This window comes from Myotis brandtii, unplaced genomic scaffold, assembly GCF_000412655.1.
Source record: "Myotis brandtii unplaced genomic scaffold, ASM41265v1 scaffold83, whole genome shotgun sequence".
NCBI classification, from domain to species: domain Eukaryota; kingdom Metazoa; phylum Chordata; class Mammalia; order Chiroptera; family Vespertilionidae; genus Myotis; species Myotis brandtii.
The window spans coordinates 2,494,073-2,511,120 of record NW_005371371.1 but is presented as its reverse complement, the minus strand read 5'-3'; the positions used below and the strand labels follow the sequence as shown (position 1 = coordinate 2,511,120).

At 40.3% G+C, this 17,048-nt stretch overlaps 1 protein-coding gene across 1 annotated transcript in view; it reads right to left on the bottom strand.

The window, feature by feature from the left end:
• Positions 1-17,048, bottom strand: part of COL4A1 (collagen, type IV, alpha 1) — a 79,519-nt gene that overhangs the window by 31,961 nt on the left and 30,510 nt on the right. Inside the window, exons 11-24 of the mRNA XM_005884482.1 lie at positions 16,476-16,511; positions 15,899-15,940; positions 14,525-14,611; positions 14,009-14,035; positions 13,799-13,849; positions 12,906-12,950; positions 12,768-12,821; positions 10,230-10,271; positions 8,512-8,596; positions 8,122-8,157; positions 7,484-7,648; positions 6,537-6,632; positions 4,229-4,312; positions 3,341-3,411 (exon numbers count right to left, since the gene is read on the bottom strand). Of these exons, the coding sequence (XP_005884544.1) occupies positions 3,341-3,411; positions 4,229-4,312; positions 6,537-6,632; positions 7,484-7,648; positions 8,122-8,157; positions 8,512-8,596; positions 10,230-10,271; positions 12,768-12,821; positions 12,906-12,950; positions 13,799-13,849; positions 14,009-14,035; positions 14,525-14,611; positions 15,899-15,940; positions 16,476-16,511 (921 nt within the window). The remainder of the gene's footprint in view (positions 1-3,340; positions 3,412-4,228; positions 4,313-6,536; positions 6,633-7,483; positions 7,649-8,121; positions 8,158-8,511; positions 8,597-10,229; positions 10,272-12,767; positions 12,822-12,905; positions 12,951-13,798; positions 13,850-14,008; positions 14,036-14,524; positions 14,612-15,898; positions 15,941-16,475; positions 16,512-17,048) is intronic.

Below are 17,048 nucleotides of genomic sequence, written 5' to 3'. Positions count from 1 at the left end.
TCTGATTCTTATCCCAACCCAACTCTGCAGGAAAAATATTCAAAGCACCTTTTAGCAGATGAGGGAGCTAATACTCAAGATAACAGTCAGAAAGTCTTATTTCTGGTTGTACTTTATCCCCACACCACATGAGCACTGCAGAGTCAGGTATTGTCTCATAAAAGCTGCCTCTACACAAATGTGGAGATGAGGCTGGCAGAGGTTCCGAGGCCTGCTCAGGTCAAACAAGTGGTAAATTTGGGACTAACCTAAACAGGGCTGAATCATTTTCCTGCCCATATTGCTTCCTCCGAGCTGAAACAATGCCAGCTAAGGAATGAGCAGCTGCTCTTTCAATACCAAACATGGCACAGTTGTACCTTCTTAGATGCACAACCAACACCATCCAGTGTGCTCCCAGAAGCCTGGAGAGTCGGCAACAAGTCTGCACTGTCCAATACTAGTTAAACATTTAAATTAAATAACATTAAAACTTCAGCTCCTTAGTCACACTAGCCACACTTCACAGACTCAATAGCCACCACTGACCAGTGGCTACCAAACTGGACAGCCCAGGCATAGACATCTCTATCATGGCAGAAAGTTCTCCTGGACAGACAGAGCTGGTTGGAACTGGCCCTGAGCTAGACGTGCCCCTTATAACAGGATACTTCATTCAGATGTACTTGGCAAAGGTAGAAGATGCTCAACTTATTTGCTCTTGTCCCAAGAATGGCAACTCTTTATCTCTACCAGCCAGCTGCTAGAAAGGTTAGCAGAGGGTCAAGAAAATTTCATTATCTAGTTGCAAGGTATTGTGGTATTTCGTAGCTTTTTCCCTTGGGTTAATATTAGCTCCTATGCATCCTTAAATCTCAGTTAAAGCTAGAGTCCTCTGTGAAACCTTTCCTGATAGGTAGAGCTGCTTTCTCCTGTATCGCCATGGTGTAACACGTGGTTCTCGTTGTAAAACTTGCTTTGTTTATTAGGAACTTTTGCTTGCACATCTGTCTTTATACTAGTCTTTTGGGGCTTTGAGAGCAGGACCAAGGCTTTCTATCTTTGTGTCCTTAATGTCTGCAACTAAGGAGATATTGGGGAAAGTATATGTTGAACTGTTAATATTCACCAATAAAAAATAAATACCAATGTAAGAAATTATTACCAATGTATATTTTTCTCAATCCAGAAGCATCATTATGTTATTTTACAGTGATTATTCAGAAATATAGTTTTCTAATACTGTGAGCAAAGGGTGAGAAAATATAATTTTTTAAAATAAAGATGACCTTGTTCACTATCATTCAAGGGAGGAATCTGGATTTTTTTGAAAAGGAACATCTATGACCCTAGGCTATCTCATGGGGTTACTTTGCCACAGAACTTCTTAATCCTAAGCAATTCAAAGGTCTTTTGATCCACATCCCTCAAGATAAATATGGAAGAAATCAAGTAGCGCCTTGAAAATTTAGCACTGGCTGCACAAATCCGAGAAGATCCAATGGCTATGTGGTCTGCTTCTAAAAAGTGGTGCCACTGTGGGGAAGCCAAGAGGAGTTCATTTCAATTACCCACTCCCAGCAACCAGAGCCTGCCCCTGCAGCGTGGGCTTCCACATCTGTCAGGAGCCAGACTCTTGTGATCTGTCCTTCTTCCCCAAAATCAAACACTCAGCTTTTAAAAGAACATGTCACCGAAGTGCCATCTACATCAAATGAAAACTCTGAGCACTTCATCACTTTCTCATTTTAATCTACATCCCGGTATACTCCATGGGTTCCTGAGTACCACTTTTAGCCCCCAGCCAAATTTGACATAAGAACCACACTTTTGAGCTAGTTAAACCATACAGCCTCAAATAAAAGGAAAATTACTCTCTTCTAAAATAAATTATTTACCATAAAACAATTTTTAGGCATTTTTTCCCCATCTACAGAAAGCAGCTCCTGATGGGGAAGGCATAGGATTAAAATTTTTGTGGTACGTTTTCTTTACTTTCTTCTTTATCATGACTTCTACTCAACCATCCCTCTCTCTCATCTCCTTCCCCTTTATCCCTTTTTATTAGATGTGAGGCTGGAGAAATGGATGTCTGGACTAGGTTTCGGGCACAGTGGAGGCAGGAAGAATTCCAGAAAGGCCAAGTAGATAAAGACTGTGTCCAGAGGTTAAAAGCATCCTTTACTGCTGCCTTCAAAGTTTTTCCGCCTTTGATCGCCACCACAGCCAGGGCTTCCCAGCGATGGGAGCTTCTAATGGATTTAGAAATATTTTCAACAATTGCAACTTCTAACTTATCTCCCCAGGCCCAGGGAAGCTCTGGAAAGCAGGATCTCAAGACCCAACTTCAAAAGGAGAAAACTATTGCTAAATCCCAGCTGTTCCATTCCCATTTCAACTCCTTTTTACCCTGACCCGCCTTTATAGAAGCATCCTGTAATATTTTTTCTTAAATATGAATGTTAAAGTGCTACAACAAAAAAGAATAATGCTAAAGACTTGAGGTTCAATTTATGACAAAAGGAAAGGGAAAATGGGAATGAACGTAATTTGTAGGAACTAGTTAATGCTTACAGAACTTATAAGAACCAAGAAAATATGAAGAGAACAATCTCCTAAGGTTCAAAAGCTTTAGACATAAAGCTGATTATATGAAATAAAATAATGTCCTTCAATAGTTAAGATTATTACTATTCTTTTCAATTGCTTCTTTTAAAACAAACTAGAAGAGCTAAGAAGCTGTTTTGATTAACTGAAAGGTTTCACATCCATATGATTGAGGTATTTCATTTTAGATATAAAAAAGCATCTTTAAAATAGAGTTCAGTGTTAGGAATTTTCAAAATATGTATCTGTTAGAAAAAGAATAAAAAATATTTCAAATTCCTATAAGGACACAGGTCAGTTTCCCTCCTTCTCTCCCTAGAAACTATTGGTGCTAAACTTATCCATGAACATAAGTTTGTAGATTATTTAGAATGATAAGCAATAATTGTGCAGAAGGACAATTCAACTCAACAGTGTCACTGCTAAGAGGTAACCCTTGGTGGCATCATTTGTTTCAAGAACTCCCAGAGACCCTGCGGGAAAGGGACACACCAGCACTCAGCTGCACCTGGACACAGGTACATGGCAACTGAATTCTGACCAGGTGAGAAGAAGGGCAGTTGAGATGCTGGTTCTGGATTCCAATAGTCCTGCTCATTCTCAGGGGAATGAGTGAAGAGGAACACAGGGAGTAATTCTAGACTGCTGGGCCAAGAGATACTTTTACCAGCTCCCAAATACGGCAGACACTGTATTGCAAATGCAAAAATATACACCTTCTAATATGGACATGAACTCAGACAGGCATACTCACAGGCAATCCTTCCAGACCGTCCCTGCCAGGTAGACCTTTCTCGCCCTTGGCCCCTGGCTGCCCCGGGAAACCTTTCATAAAAGACAGAGAAAAAATTACAGCACATTATTGATGAGATACTTTCTAATTACTCAAAAGCTTTTTAAATTTTTTTGAGACTTAAAAGAACAAAAATAAAAGATGCAAAGTACAAAGGTCTTTATACAAAATGAATGATGTTTTAAGAATCTCAAAAAGTAATAATGAGCCAGGCCATGGTGGCTCAGTGGTTGAGGGTCAACCTATGAACCAGGAGGTCATGGTTCGATTCCTGGTCAGGGCACATGCCTGGGTTGTGAGCTCGATCCCCAGTATGGGGCAAGCAGGAGGCAGCCAATCAATGATTCTCTCCCATCACTGATGTTTCTAACTCTCTCTCCCTCTACCTTTCTCTCTGAAATCAATAAAAATATGTATTTTTTAAAAAAAAAATAAAGTAATAATGAAAATGCTCAAGATGAGCTCAGAAAGGGAAAAGTGACCCCAAATGCATAAAGGTAACAGTGAAGTGGGATGGCTCTGAATCGCCTCACCCCGCCCCAGATCACTTCCCATAACAACATTCAGTTAACTTCTTTCGAGATAACGAAATTTGCAGAGCTGAGTAAGCCATATGTTGCTATCCTTTTATCAGGACATTTTAATGACAGTGAATTTATAGGACATCTTGATAATTTTCAACAAAGTGGACACATCCCGGAAGTTGAGCATAACAGTCTCATTATTATGCTTTAGTTCTGACTGCAGAAAATCAGGTCTCTCGTGGAGTTAAGATACGTCTCACTGTGAAGGTTCCAGCCCATTGAAGCAAATTCTGACCTGGTCCCTTTCACATTTGGGGGGTCTTACCTCTATCTCCTGGGGGCCCCTGTGGCCCGGGGGGTCCACGAAGTCCTGTTGTGTCACAGACAAGGCAACCCTCTCCTTTTTGACCTAAAAAAGGAAACACGGGGTACTTTTATGTAACACGTGAACAGAAGTCCCTGCAGTGTGGTGACAGAATAAAAGGGCAAAGAAGGCCGTCATTTTAATAGTGACGCATTCAAATGTGTGCTTTCTCAATTGCCTAACCCCTGCTCCAGACGCCTCTGCTGACCTGCTGTGTGTCCCTGTCACTGGGCACACATCACGGGTAACCACTTTCAAAAAATCACTAAAAAGTGATCCAGAACTCAATTTTGCCCATCAGCCTGAAGTTTTGACTGCTACAATTTTGTCTCCCACTCTGTAACTTCCCATTATTTTTTAGTGTTTGTTGGCAAACTGTACATATCGCTCCTGGACTTAAACCCAGGTAACAAGCTGACAGATGATCACTGAGAATAAGAAGCCCCCAAAGCAAGAACAAATAACTGACCTGACATTGAGATGGAAAAGTAGAGAGATGGCAGCACACACAAAAATGGAAGGGAATGCCTTTCTTTGGAAATTTTACCATCTTATGTCCTGACTTTCAAACTAAGCTCAAAGGCCTTAGGGTATCCTAAACCTTAAAATGTCTGGTTTCTAGGCACAAATCAGGTTTAATGCAGAGCAGAGTGCATGTGGAGACGCCCATGTTTAGAAGTCAGAGAGGCTGGTCCGCATCACCCTTGTGCCCTCGCCTGGATGGGCGCTCCCAGCCCCAGGGACGGCTACTGCACACTCCTCTCCAGCAGGCCCGAGGGTCAGGGCCAGCAAAGGACCAATGCAGGCAGCCTCGCGTCCCTGAGCTCTGGGCACGGTGCACTGCTTCGTTCTGAGTTCTTCCCAGGGGCAGAACAGCAGCCCAGCCATGGGACAGACACGAAGTGCAAGTCTGCTAACATCTCAGCTACGTTCTGGGCGCCCTGGGTTCCGTGGAAGTGTGCTGTGAGTCCAGGAGTGGGCGGGGAGAGGCACTAGCACCGCAGTCTGGGCGGGCTGACGGTTCTCGAGCAGAAGCATGAAGACACGGAAGAGAGAGTCTTCTCTTAGGATTCCAGAGACGGATAAACAAAATCACAGTACAGAGAACCTTCTGACCATTGGCTCTGTCATAAAATGTAGCAGCCCACCTCAGAAAGGACTCCCTACCTGGTAACTAGAGCGATTCATTGAAAGACAAGTTACTCTCGATAAGCTAGAATACATTTTATTTTCAGTACAAACTGCACAATTCAACTGGTTCACTTTTCAGCTTTCTACGCCAGGAGACTGAGAGCTGGTTAGCATATTTCTTATTCCTTTAAATCAGTTTTATGGTTTTATTTTTACTATTCCTTTCTGTAGCAAGGCTAATTTTGCAAAGATACCTAAGAGGGCCGTAAAGAATCCATCCATCACCGGACACACCAGTGACTGGGGGAATCCCCACCCCAGCTCCAATGACTTCTGAGATCACTTCCATCTAAGGTTCTGTAACTTGCATGGCTGTCAAAATTCTAAGATTTAGCTGAAACTGTTCTCCATGAAGCATTTGTGTTTTAGACTCTTGAAGAGTAAAAATTCTTAGCAACCTAAAGCCAGAAATGGTACACAATGGGGTCGGTTTGGGGAGCAACCTCCTATTTGTTCTACCCTTGGGTACTGAGAGGCATACACATATTGGAATATCCCTTATTTATTACACTCTAAGATAGGACTGTTGGTGCGGTGATATCCACTCTGTTTCCAAGATGGTGAAGGGATTATGATGTGTCCTGGGTTGGTGTTATAGCAAAAACTTGGGAAGAATAAAGATAAAATTGAGAGCACTGGGTAGAGACAGCTGGTCCATGAGATTTGTTCACACTGATTATGGCTTAGATGGGTGGTGAGCATCCCAAGTATGCATTTGTGATTTGGCTTGAAAGATGGGCCTCCTTTGAGAAGGGAACTCTCAAACTTTGAACTGAAAGGTCACAGTAAGACATCAGTCTGAAAGGTTCACCTGCCAGCCATGGAGAAGGCAGCAACTCTGACATCAGGGCCCTGACTCTTCACTGTCTCCCAGGTGAGAGCTGCCTCTCAAATCCAACAACAGGAAAATCCCAGCAGAGTTGTAGGGAGGCACATCCTAGAATGGACTTTGAGGGGAGTTCAAATAAAGGTAGACTACATCCACGTCCACCCAAGCCAGTGAGTTTGCAGACATACTAGTATATTATAGGCCCTAGCACAATCATCATTTTAAAAAAAAAAAAAAGTAATCTCTTACCTTTCTCTCCAACTTCACCCAACAATCCTGGTTGCCCTGGAATTCCAGGAGGACCCGGATCACCGACTGGTCCAGGCTGGCATTCCACTTGTCCATCTGAAATGGATTTTTAAAGTTATAGGATCATCCCTACCCAACTGAAGCTAGGTATTTCCACACTCTGTAATTCAATCTCTCCTAAGGAACCAAACTGTCTGGGGGCTACTTGGTAAGTATTAGAAATCCAGCTTTAGTTTGCTCACAAACAGGACCAGCACACATAGCATCCATCCATCTACGCAGCATCGCACACCATCACTTCTGAAACGTCTATTTCACAATTCTAAAACATATCTCGTTAGCCCTGTCTTATACTTTATTTCATTGCTATCTTGCCAAGTACACACCATCATCCTTATTATACAGATTAAGAAATGGGGGCTCAAAAAAGTTAAGTGGTTTCCCCATCATCATACATCTGTGACATCACAGGGAAGACTTGAGCCACTTTACTTCTTACTTTTCCTAAGCAAACTTTCAGCAAAGCAATAATTATTTAGAGTTGCAGACTGTCCATGGAGAAATGTCTCTAACTGATAGTTCCTATTCAATTCTGAGCATCATTTATGTGACTCTAGATAAGCTAGAATACATTTTATTTTCAGTACAAAATGCACAACTCAACTGGTTCACTTTTCAGCTTTAGACGCCAGGAGACTCAGAGCTAGTTAACATATTTCTTATTCCTTTAAACCAGTTTTATGGTTTTATTTTTACCATTCCTTTCTGTAGCAAGGCTAATTTTGCAAAGACACCTAAGTGGGCCGCCAAGAATTCATCCATCACCGGACACACCAGCCTTCTGTACTGCATGTGAACTCGGGAGCCCCTCAAAGACCTGGGCCAGCCCTGCCCTGCAGCCTGTCCTCAAAGGGACACCACGTGAAATGGTCCCAGAGGGAGCTTACCTATGTAGGCTGGCGGTCCAGGAGGTCCGGGGCGCCCAGGAGGGCCCGGGAGTCCATCTCTTCCACTTGGTCCTGGCAAAGACGCCCCTGGATATCCTTGGTCACCTTTTTCTCCTCTTTCACCAGGGAAGCCGGGAGCACCAATCTGCCCAGGTATCGGGATGCCTGAAACCAGAACAAAACTTCACCTAAATAATCACAAGTTGAATGTCAACCGCACAAACTAATTTTCTTAACTGTTGAAGGAAAAATGACCAGTGACCATCTCTGAAAGGGGAACTGCTGAAACAAGTAAAACTGAATCTAACTGGCAGGCTTCTCACCATGTAAATGCTGGCAGTCAAATGCTTCCTACACATTAACGTGAAGGAAAAGATCAGAGCCAGGCAGAGTAGGTGTGACTCAACAAGAGACATGAACAGTCCCACCGGTTAAATACGTTTCTAGCTACATGCTAACCTGTCCCTTACAAAATGAACACCTTTCCCATGAACACATCTTGTTTTCATAACTAGAAAATGGTGCTACAGAACTGCTAAGCATTTTATGCAAATATCTAATGTACATGATAAAATGTTCAGAATGTAACCACAGAGAAGATTGACAGTATTCTTTAAAAATCAGTCCAAGGTGCTCACCTGGGGGGCCTGGCGGGCCTTGTTGTCCTGGGAAACCTAAAAAGAGAAAGAGTTGGACAGGCTGAGACTGGTGCACTTGTGATTGATGGTTTATATCTCTGTGCCCAGGAGTACCCACTGCCAAGGGGAACAGGAAGCCCGAACGCGTGGAAATGCGGTGTCCCTGAAGCTACAGAGATGCCAGGAGGGGGGGCCCGGATGGACAGTGTGACAATGAAACATGAGCTCGGGTGAGACTCGGTCACCACGCAGTCCTACGAGGCACGCAGATGTTTTCAAGGTGCAAACGAGTGCAGGTTGAAAATGGAAGAAAGAGGAAGAGAGGATGAGAGAGACGGGGAGGAGAGGAGGGAAGAGCAAGAGAGGGAAAGACAAAGGACAGCAACTTACCTTTGGGCCCTGGCTCTCCTCTCAACCCCGGAGACCCTGGGAAGCCCCTCTCGCCTTTTTCTCCCAAGGGTCCTGGGCCAATCACCTGAATTACAGAACACGAGATCACCACAAGGCCTGGCAGGGGCTGGTGCTATAGATGAAGAAGCTAATGCTTTTCCTGTCATTGCATGAAATGTGAAAGAGAAGCAGTCATGGGGCAGGGGGAGCCAAAACATACAAAATAAATATTCCATAATGTCCTCCTGCAGAGAATTCACCAGGCAGGAGCTTTACAAATGAGGTAACATTAGAAAAATATTAATTCCAAGGTTTAGGTTTGGAATTTCTAAATGTCCGTACAAGCCATAACGTGAGTAGTCTCCTTTAAAGAGTGCTAGCAGAACACCTTTACATTTCCTCTAACTGTTTGCAACAGAACACTCCAACTTTTTTACTGGAAGAGTTTTCTCCTTTCTTTTTAATTAAATGGTCCAAAGTGGGGACCTCCTTAAGGCCCTAAGGATGGAAGGCAAAAAGAATGCACTTTTGCCTCGTTAAAAAGGAGTGAACTTACCCACTCAATTCTAAATTACTAAAATTCAAAGAAAATGACCAAGTCAAATTACTTCATTATTACCCTTAAAATATAATTCCTTTGTTGCAATTAAGTTACTGGATATTATTAAAATCTGCTGATGAGGTTAAGCTAAAAACAGGTTACTTGAATGCTGCTGCGGGATCACAAATATGGAAAATGGAGTCATAAGTATATATGGAGAATTAAAAGAATTAAGAAAGCTTGAGAAGTTAATCCAATGATCCTATGCCTGGAAATGTAGCTTAAGGAGAAATGACTCACCACCACCACCCATCGCCCCCATACACTCACTCTCGCACACAATGGTTTTTACAACCATTCATCAACACAGTGCAATGGCAGCAAATAAGAGAATGGTAACATTTTCATCATTTTAAAAAAGCTTTGGCGATGCCCAGCTTGTGTGGCTCAGTGGGTGAGCATCAACTGATGAACCAGGAGGTCATGATTCGATTCCTGGTCAGGGCACATGCCCGGGTTGCAGGCTCGATCCCCAGTGCGGGGCATGCAGGTGGCAATTGATCAATGATTCTCTCTCATCATTGATGTTTCTATCTTTCTCTCCCTTTCCCTTCCTCTCTGAAATCAATGAAAGTATATTTTAAAAAAATAAAAAAGCTTTGGGGCAAAATGGTTAAAATAATTATAGCAAAACACTGACAAGATATTGAAAATGATTACTTGAAGATCACTTGAAAACATGAAGAATGTACTTTTTTTAAAAAAAAGTTACATACAGTGATTATAAGTATGTATAACTATGCATATGGACAAGGAGTAAAATGTTATTTGCAAAAATGAAAACTGTTTTTGCTTAGAGCAGTCAAATTGTGGATGATCTGTCCCTTTTGATAATGTTTTCCTCAATGGACCATTTAAATCAAAAAAGTTTCAGAGTATGTGGCTACTATTCTTACCTACATGCAGAAATGATCAAAATTTAATAAAAAATAAGACCCAAACTCCACACCATAAAAAATATAAAATTATTAGTTCAGATTGTACGCAACCCCTTTCCATAAAAATGTCGGTCTAGGAATGCTGCGGAGCCTGTGGCCTAAGCAACTGCTTGGCCTCAACTCCTTTCCTTTCTTTATTTCATAGGCTCTCCAGCCCAGCAAACATTACTCTTACTCACAATTCCAGGTGAGCCTGGAGGACCTGCTTCACCTTTGTCTCCCTACAAAAGAAAAAAAATAACTTCAGCATTTTTTAACTAGAAAGAGTAGTGATCTTTCAGAAAGCAATTAAACTTTGCAAGAAATATCTTCCTCTCAATACCTCCCATCCCGATTAGCTTAAAGTGCTCTGTAATAACTATAACAAAAGCAAATACATTTCATTTTGCTTTGCATAAGGGTGACATATGAGGATAAAAGTTTCTACAAGACACTAATGGGAAGCCAATTAGTCACATGACAAACAAGCTCACGGTTTTTGTTCTGTTGACTGTACGCTCCCTCAGAGAACTTTACCTGAAGAACTTTACAATCAGCAAAACATGAAGAATGTACTTTTTTAAAAAAAAGTTACATACAGTGATTATAAATATGTATAACTATGCATATGGACCAGAAGTAAAATGTTGTTTGCAAAAATGAAAACTGTTTTGCTTAGAGCAGTGAAATTATGTACTCATTTGTAAGCTGAATTCGTACACAGGGGTTTACGATAAAATGAAAATAAATGAAATAAAATGATATGAAAGATTCTGATTTCTTAGTATATTTTTCTTAAAGAAATCATTTTATTTGAGGTCTTTAGGTGTAAGAATGTCCAAATTTGCATTGGAAATCGTAATAAAGGATACTTATGGTGTTTTCTTTCCCCTTAAAATCCAACATTATTTAAAAACATTAAGTGGATAAATTCTGGTCACTTTGAGGCTTAATTTAATCCATATTAGATGAAAAACCCCCCAAAATTAATTTTATATATTGTTCTTATATAAACATCGTAAAACTTTTAAAAGTCTTAAGATATGCCATTATTCCATTAATGTACTTTTTTCCTTTTAAACTAATGAATTAAACTTAGGCATTAAGTCAAATTGGCTGTTTTGGTTTTTCATAAATATGAGAAGAATTTTAGAAGTATTTGTAAAACTTAAAAAATATCTTAGCTAATATATTCCAAACATATTTATCTTTTAAATTCTACAAGATTGTACTTACTCAAAAAATTAAAGCCTTTGTATAGAATTTCTCCCTTTGTCCCTGGCTTTGATAAGCAAACCTTGAGGTCCTTTCCCTAGTTTATCATTCATTGTTAGAGATAAACATTTCCAAATTATAGCTGACTCTTGACCAATGCAGGGGTTAAGGGCAATGACTCCCACACACAGTCAAAAACCCATGTATAACTTTTGACTCCCTGAAAACTTACCTCCTAATAGCCTACTGTTGAACCTTACCAATGACATGAACAGGGGATTATCACATATTTTGTATGTTATATGTATTATATGTTTTATTCTTACAATAAAGTAAGCTAGAGAAAAGAAAGTGTTATTAAGAAAATCATAAGGAAGAGAAAATACATTTACAGTTCTGTATGTACTTATAGTTCTGTATGTACTTATTGGGGCGGGGGGGGGAATCTACTTGTAAGTACACCCATGCATTTCAAATCCATATTGTTAAAGTGTCAACTATATTTCTATTTTAGTAGAAATGTGTATTACCTAGTCTCATGATTAAAAGAAAACAATAAAGCAATGAGTTTTTTCTGTCTATCAGAATAACAAATATTTTTTAAAGTTTGATAACCAGCACTTGTCAAATGAAAGGGCCCCAAACTGATAGAGGTGCCTTTCTGGGGGCTACTTGGGGGCACATGGCAAAAGCTTCCAAAAGAGTCTAAACGTTGACCCCAAACATTATCTTTAGGAATTTATAACAGGGAAATGATCAGACCAGTGAACAAAAATAAGTTGTAATCATAAAAATGTGGAAGGGGCCTAAATACCAAGTAAAAGGCATGGACAATAAAAGAATAAATGTATAGCCCTAGCTGGTTTGACTCAGCGGATAGAGCGTCGGCCTGCGGACTCAAGGGTCCCAGGTTCGATTCCGGTCAAGGGCATGTACCTGGGTTGTGGGCACATCCCCAGTAGGGGGCGTGCAAGAGGCAGCTGAATCGATGTTTCTCTCTCATCGATGTTTCTAACTCGCTATCCCTCTCCCTCTCCCTTCCTCTCTGTAAAAAAAAATCAATAAAAAATATTTTTTAAAAAAGAATAAATGTATAACTACATTTATGGACATAGAAATATATCCACTTCATAGTATTATGCAACAAAGCAGGATGTATGATGCAATATCGTTTTTTCAAAGCACATGTACATATGTGTACATAGGACAATTACCAACTCTGACCATCTCTGAGTGGGTAATAGAAAGATCCCATAAGCTATTTTTCTTCACAATATCTTTTTGCATTTTCTGGGGGTGGTTTACAATCAGGAAAAATTAATCTACTACAAAAAAATTTAACATCTCATTTTTTAAAAAATTTATGCATACAAATAAAACCAATATGTTAAGTTGTGTTTTTGCTCACATGGAGCATAAATAACTGTAATTCTTTGTGAGTCCATAGGCCACTATTCTAGTAAAAATTTCTGAACTGACCTACAAAATGAAGGTTAAAAACTCAAAACAGTGCCCCTATTTACCTTAAAGCCTGGTTGTCCTGGTTGTCCTGGGAACCCTGAGGTGCCGGGAAACCCCTAAAGGAAACAGGAGAGGCAACAACAATCATCAGCTAGTGGAGGCCGACAGCTTCCTTTTAAAAATCACAGAGAAATACTTACTGGACTCCCCTTTTCTCCTTTTTCACCATCTTTTCCAGGCTTTCCCTGTACAATAAAAATTTAAATATTAGTATTTCATCAACAATCACAGCAAATATGCTGTAACAACAAGGCTCTGATTCAAATGTAAGTTCATATGTCATCTTTCATAGGAAGCCTCTGTGTAAGCTGATGCCATTACAACAAGGAATAGAGTGTACACTGAATAACTATGAAAAAGTTACAACAGAAGAGGACTTTTCCATTTAAAAAAAACAAATGGAGCCTGATTAGTTCCAAATCTTCTAAGGTACCCTTACATTTGGCAGCATAGCTACCACCAGAGAAGGTTCTCTATTGGCAAGTGAGCATTTGGTAGCTGCTATGCAGAGCATTGATTTTAGTGGAGGTTTTCCAGCATTATTTCAGGGGAGAAACTGAAAACGCTCAGGCTACTGGAAACTGGGAGGGTGTCCTTTCACCAGGACTCTGGGGGTTGAGAAGCATCTGAGCATCTCCACTCCAGGATGTGCATCTCGGATCTGGGCGGAGGTCCGAGCTGGCCTGGGAAGGTGGCAGCGAAGGGCACCAAGGGCTCTGAGCAAGTGGACAGTTGGCGATCAGTGGGGAACCAATAGGTGGGCAGCTCTTCAGAGAGGCCCCCACCCAATGCCAGACTGTCTTGGGGTGTGAATAACAAAGGGCCTCAACCTTCTGGGACTTTTTTTCAAGTGATGACAGCTCTCCGTATTTCTACTCCCAAGGGCTTCAGAAAAGCCCTTAAGAGAGGAAAGGGAGAAACCAGAAAACCCCTCCCAGTCTCTTCCATTCTTCTGTGTGCCTGAACCTGTGATTCTAGGAATGTAAGGAAAACGATTTACAATAGGAATAAAAAGACTCTTAAAAGAACTTACTCGGGGTCCTGGTTTCCCAGGTTCACCTTTCTCTCCATACCCTGGCACTCCCTTGGGGGGAAAAAAAGAGAGAGTTAGATTCATTCACACATTTAGGTAAAATATTAAATTAAGTAAATATTACACTTAAAGTGAAATAAGCTTGTAACTTAATTCCAATATGTTCGTTTCCCACAAAATAATAATGATCAACAAGAATTTAGTACTTACCGGAGATCCAGGTTCACCTTTAATACCCTAAAAGAATTTTAAAGAGAGAGAAGTCGATCAGTACTATCTAATGGCTATATCATTTTTATATGCGACATTGAACACGTGAAAGGAAAAAAATAAACCTTTTCCTGATATAGTAACAAAGAAATTTACATTGGTCTCCAGCATTCACGTCCTCACCTTGACTGGATTATGGATTTTAAAAGGGTAATTAATTATGCTTGATCCACAGCTGGTGTCCCTTCTGCTGATCCAGCTCATCCTCCACTGGGGTGGACTGAAAAAGCCCTCACTTGAGTGAGTCAGCCTCAAACCAGGCTTTCTCCTACCCAGGACCAGCTGCCTCTGCTTTCAGATGCCCATCTTTTACATGATGAATAGTCTATAAATCTGTTCTCCAGGTCAGGGGTGAACACAGCTAGAGAAACTGAATTTTGACACAGTTTCTCTTGATCCCCTGGAATTTATGCAAAATTAGCAAGACGACATTCGGTGGACAAAGTCGTTTCATACCTTCTCTCCTTTAGTGATAAGTTCTCCTTTTTCTTCCCTTTGAGCCTCTCCTGGCATTCCTGCAGGGCCAATGACCCCCTGATCGCCCTGTTGATGCAAACATTGGGAACTAGTTAGGCAAAAAATAATTATATATTGAAAAAAAATGCAGAGGAGGCCTAAAATAAAACATTTATCTTAAAAGTGTTCTTACACTCTTTTCTCATCTATCCTTGCCTTAACAGAAAATGAAGTTTCAGTAGGAAGAGGGCACGATTAGTATCTAAAGCCAGGAGGAGACTTTCATCTCTCAGGGGTCACGAGAGCTACTGTCTTGAGTAATAGCAATGGAACCTGATCATCTATAGGACACATGTATGAACGCATGTATGTACAGACCATGCATACAGATACAAACAGCATATATGTGTGTATATATACACATACTAGGACACATGTATACAAGCATATGCATACTAGTATACTGTCCAATTGCATTTTGATGTCCTAAAAAAGACACAAATTGCCTAATAGAGCCTGGGAAGAAAGGAGGTATCTTTAGGTAAACCAACAATACAAGAACCATCAAGAATTGTCTTCCTCGGCCATCCTAAATGCTGGGTACAACTGGAAGTACAGTGAGTCCCCAGATGAGTGAGTTCCAAAAAATTCAACTGTATAAATTCCAGGATTACTTTGTTGTATGTGAAGATTATGAAAAAAGTGGGCCAAAATTTGGGGTAGAAAGCAGAGGCCACCTGTCCAGGACACATCTGCCCATGCCTCGGTTGACTTGGGGCCCCCTGGTGGCCGTTGTCTACAATGTCTTGACCATCCACAGAAAAGAACCTTGGCCAGGCAGGCGCTGCCGTAATTCCAATAATCTCCACTTGGTTAGTGCCCATTTCGGGAACTGATGGAGAGATCACCAGAGAATCAGAGACCCACTGATGTTCTTCCTTCTTCCCAAGAGGGGGTTGCCTGCTCTGGTCCATGCCTCCTGCCTCCATGGCTCATTTCCTCCCCATTTTGGTATGATGACCTTTGCTTTTGCAGGGTTCAGTATAGTTACACTATTAACAGTCAAGTCCTAAATTGGAGTCGTTTATAATAAAGTCTAGGTCTGGTCTTATCACTGTCTGAGAACATTTTGATTGAATTGCATATGTTCAATCAAGGGATTAATGGCTTCATTATACTCTCTGGGTGAGATCACACATAGAGTTCAGTGACATTTAGCTGTGCATTTTAAGGAAGACACTAACAAACTCAAGAATGTGCAGAGAAAAGTAACTATGGGATAAGAGCCCAAGAGTAGGTCCAGAGGCAGAAACTCTATCATGCTTGGCACTGTAATTTTAAACATGAAAACTCCCCAAAGCAATATGTACTCACTTTTTCACCTTTTGGTCCTTGAAAACTTAAGCCCATTTGACCCTGTTGATTGAAAATTAGGCTTCCATTATTAGAGTTGTCTACTTTGCTCAAAAGTGTCTAACAAATATCATATAAAATGCAGTATGATAGTAGATTTAAGGCAATAGCTTTATCCCACAACCACCCTAAGATTTTCAATGAAGTTGTGATCATATTGTATTAAATGTCTATAAAAAGTTTCTAAAAATATTATTGAAAAATAAGTCTATAAAAGCCTTTTTTCTTAACTTAAGGTTTTTAAACTCTGGCTTTATAAGACTAAGGGAAAAAATCAATGATTTCAAAATAATGACTAAGGGGTTGGTAGATGGAAAAAAAGATCAATGGATGAAGAGATCAATCAAATAACCAATTGGTAGGTTAGATAGATGGATGAATAGATGGATAGGTAGCTAGACAGATGTTAACTATAGAGATAGGTAAAGAAGTTAGAATTTTCCAAAAATTTTTAACAGAGACTTAAAGAATGAGCTATGACAATTTCATGACAGTCATATACTAATGCCAAAGAAAAACAAATGACACAAATCTTTACCTTTTCACCTGGAGGGCCAGGAGGGCCAGGGGGACCCTAAAAGATAAAGCATTTTAATTAAATACAGTTTACAACCCTGGTAGACTTTAAATGCTTCTTTGTACAGAAATTATGTTACGATCCTACGGTTAAAATAATTTATTTGTTAATTTTTTTCCTGTGCTCTAGAAATGTAAAACTTTGAAAGTAACCAGAAACTAGTCTTATATGATTATTAACAGGAATGTAAATACTTAAAAAGTCTTTGGCACTGTCCTGTGGAATCCATTGATCTAAGAACATGCCAGCTCACAAACAATGGATGAAATCACCAGCCAAACTCTCTATGATTCTACACTTTCCAGTTTGGAAATGATGTTTGTCTAATTTGGATATAATTTTTTATCTTAAAAAAAGCTGAATGATTTCTTCCAGCAAGTAGACTACAATGAAGTCAGAAAAACCTGTGTTTGCAACAAAATTTCAGAATGCTTTCTATAACCATTTAAAAAGGAAAAACTGGTGATTCTTTATGTACATAAAGAATGCCATCAGCACAGTAAGTCTAGTAACCATATGTTACTAATCATTCTT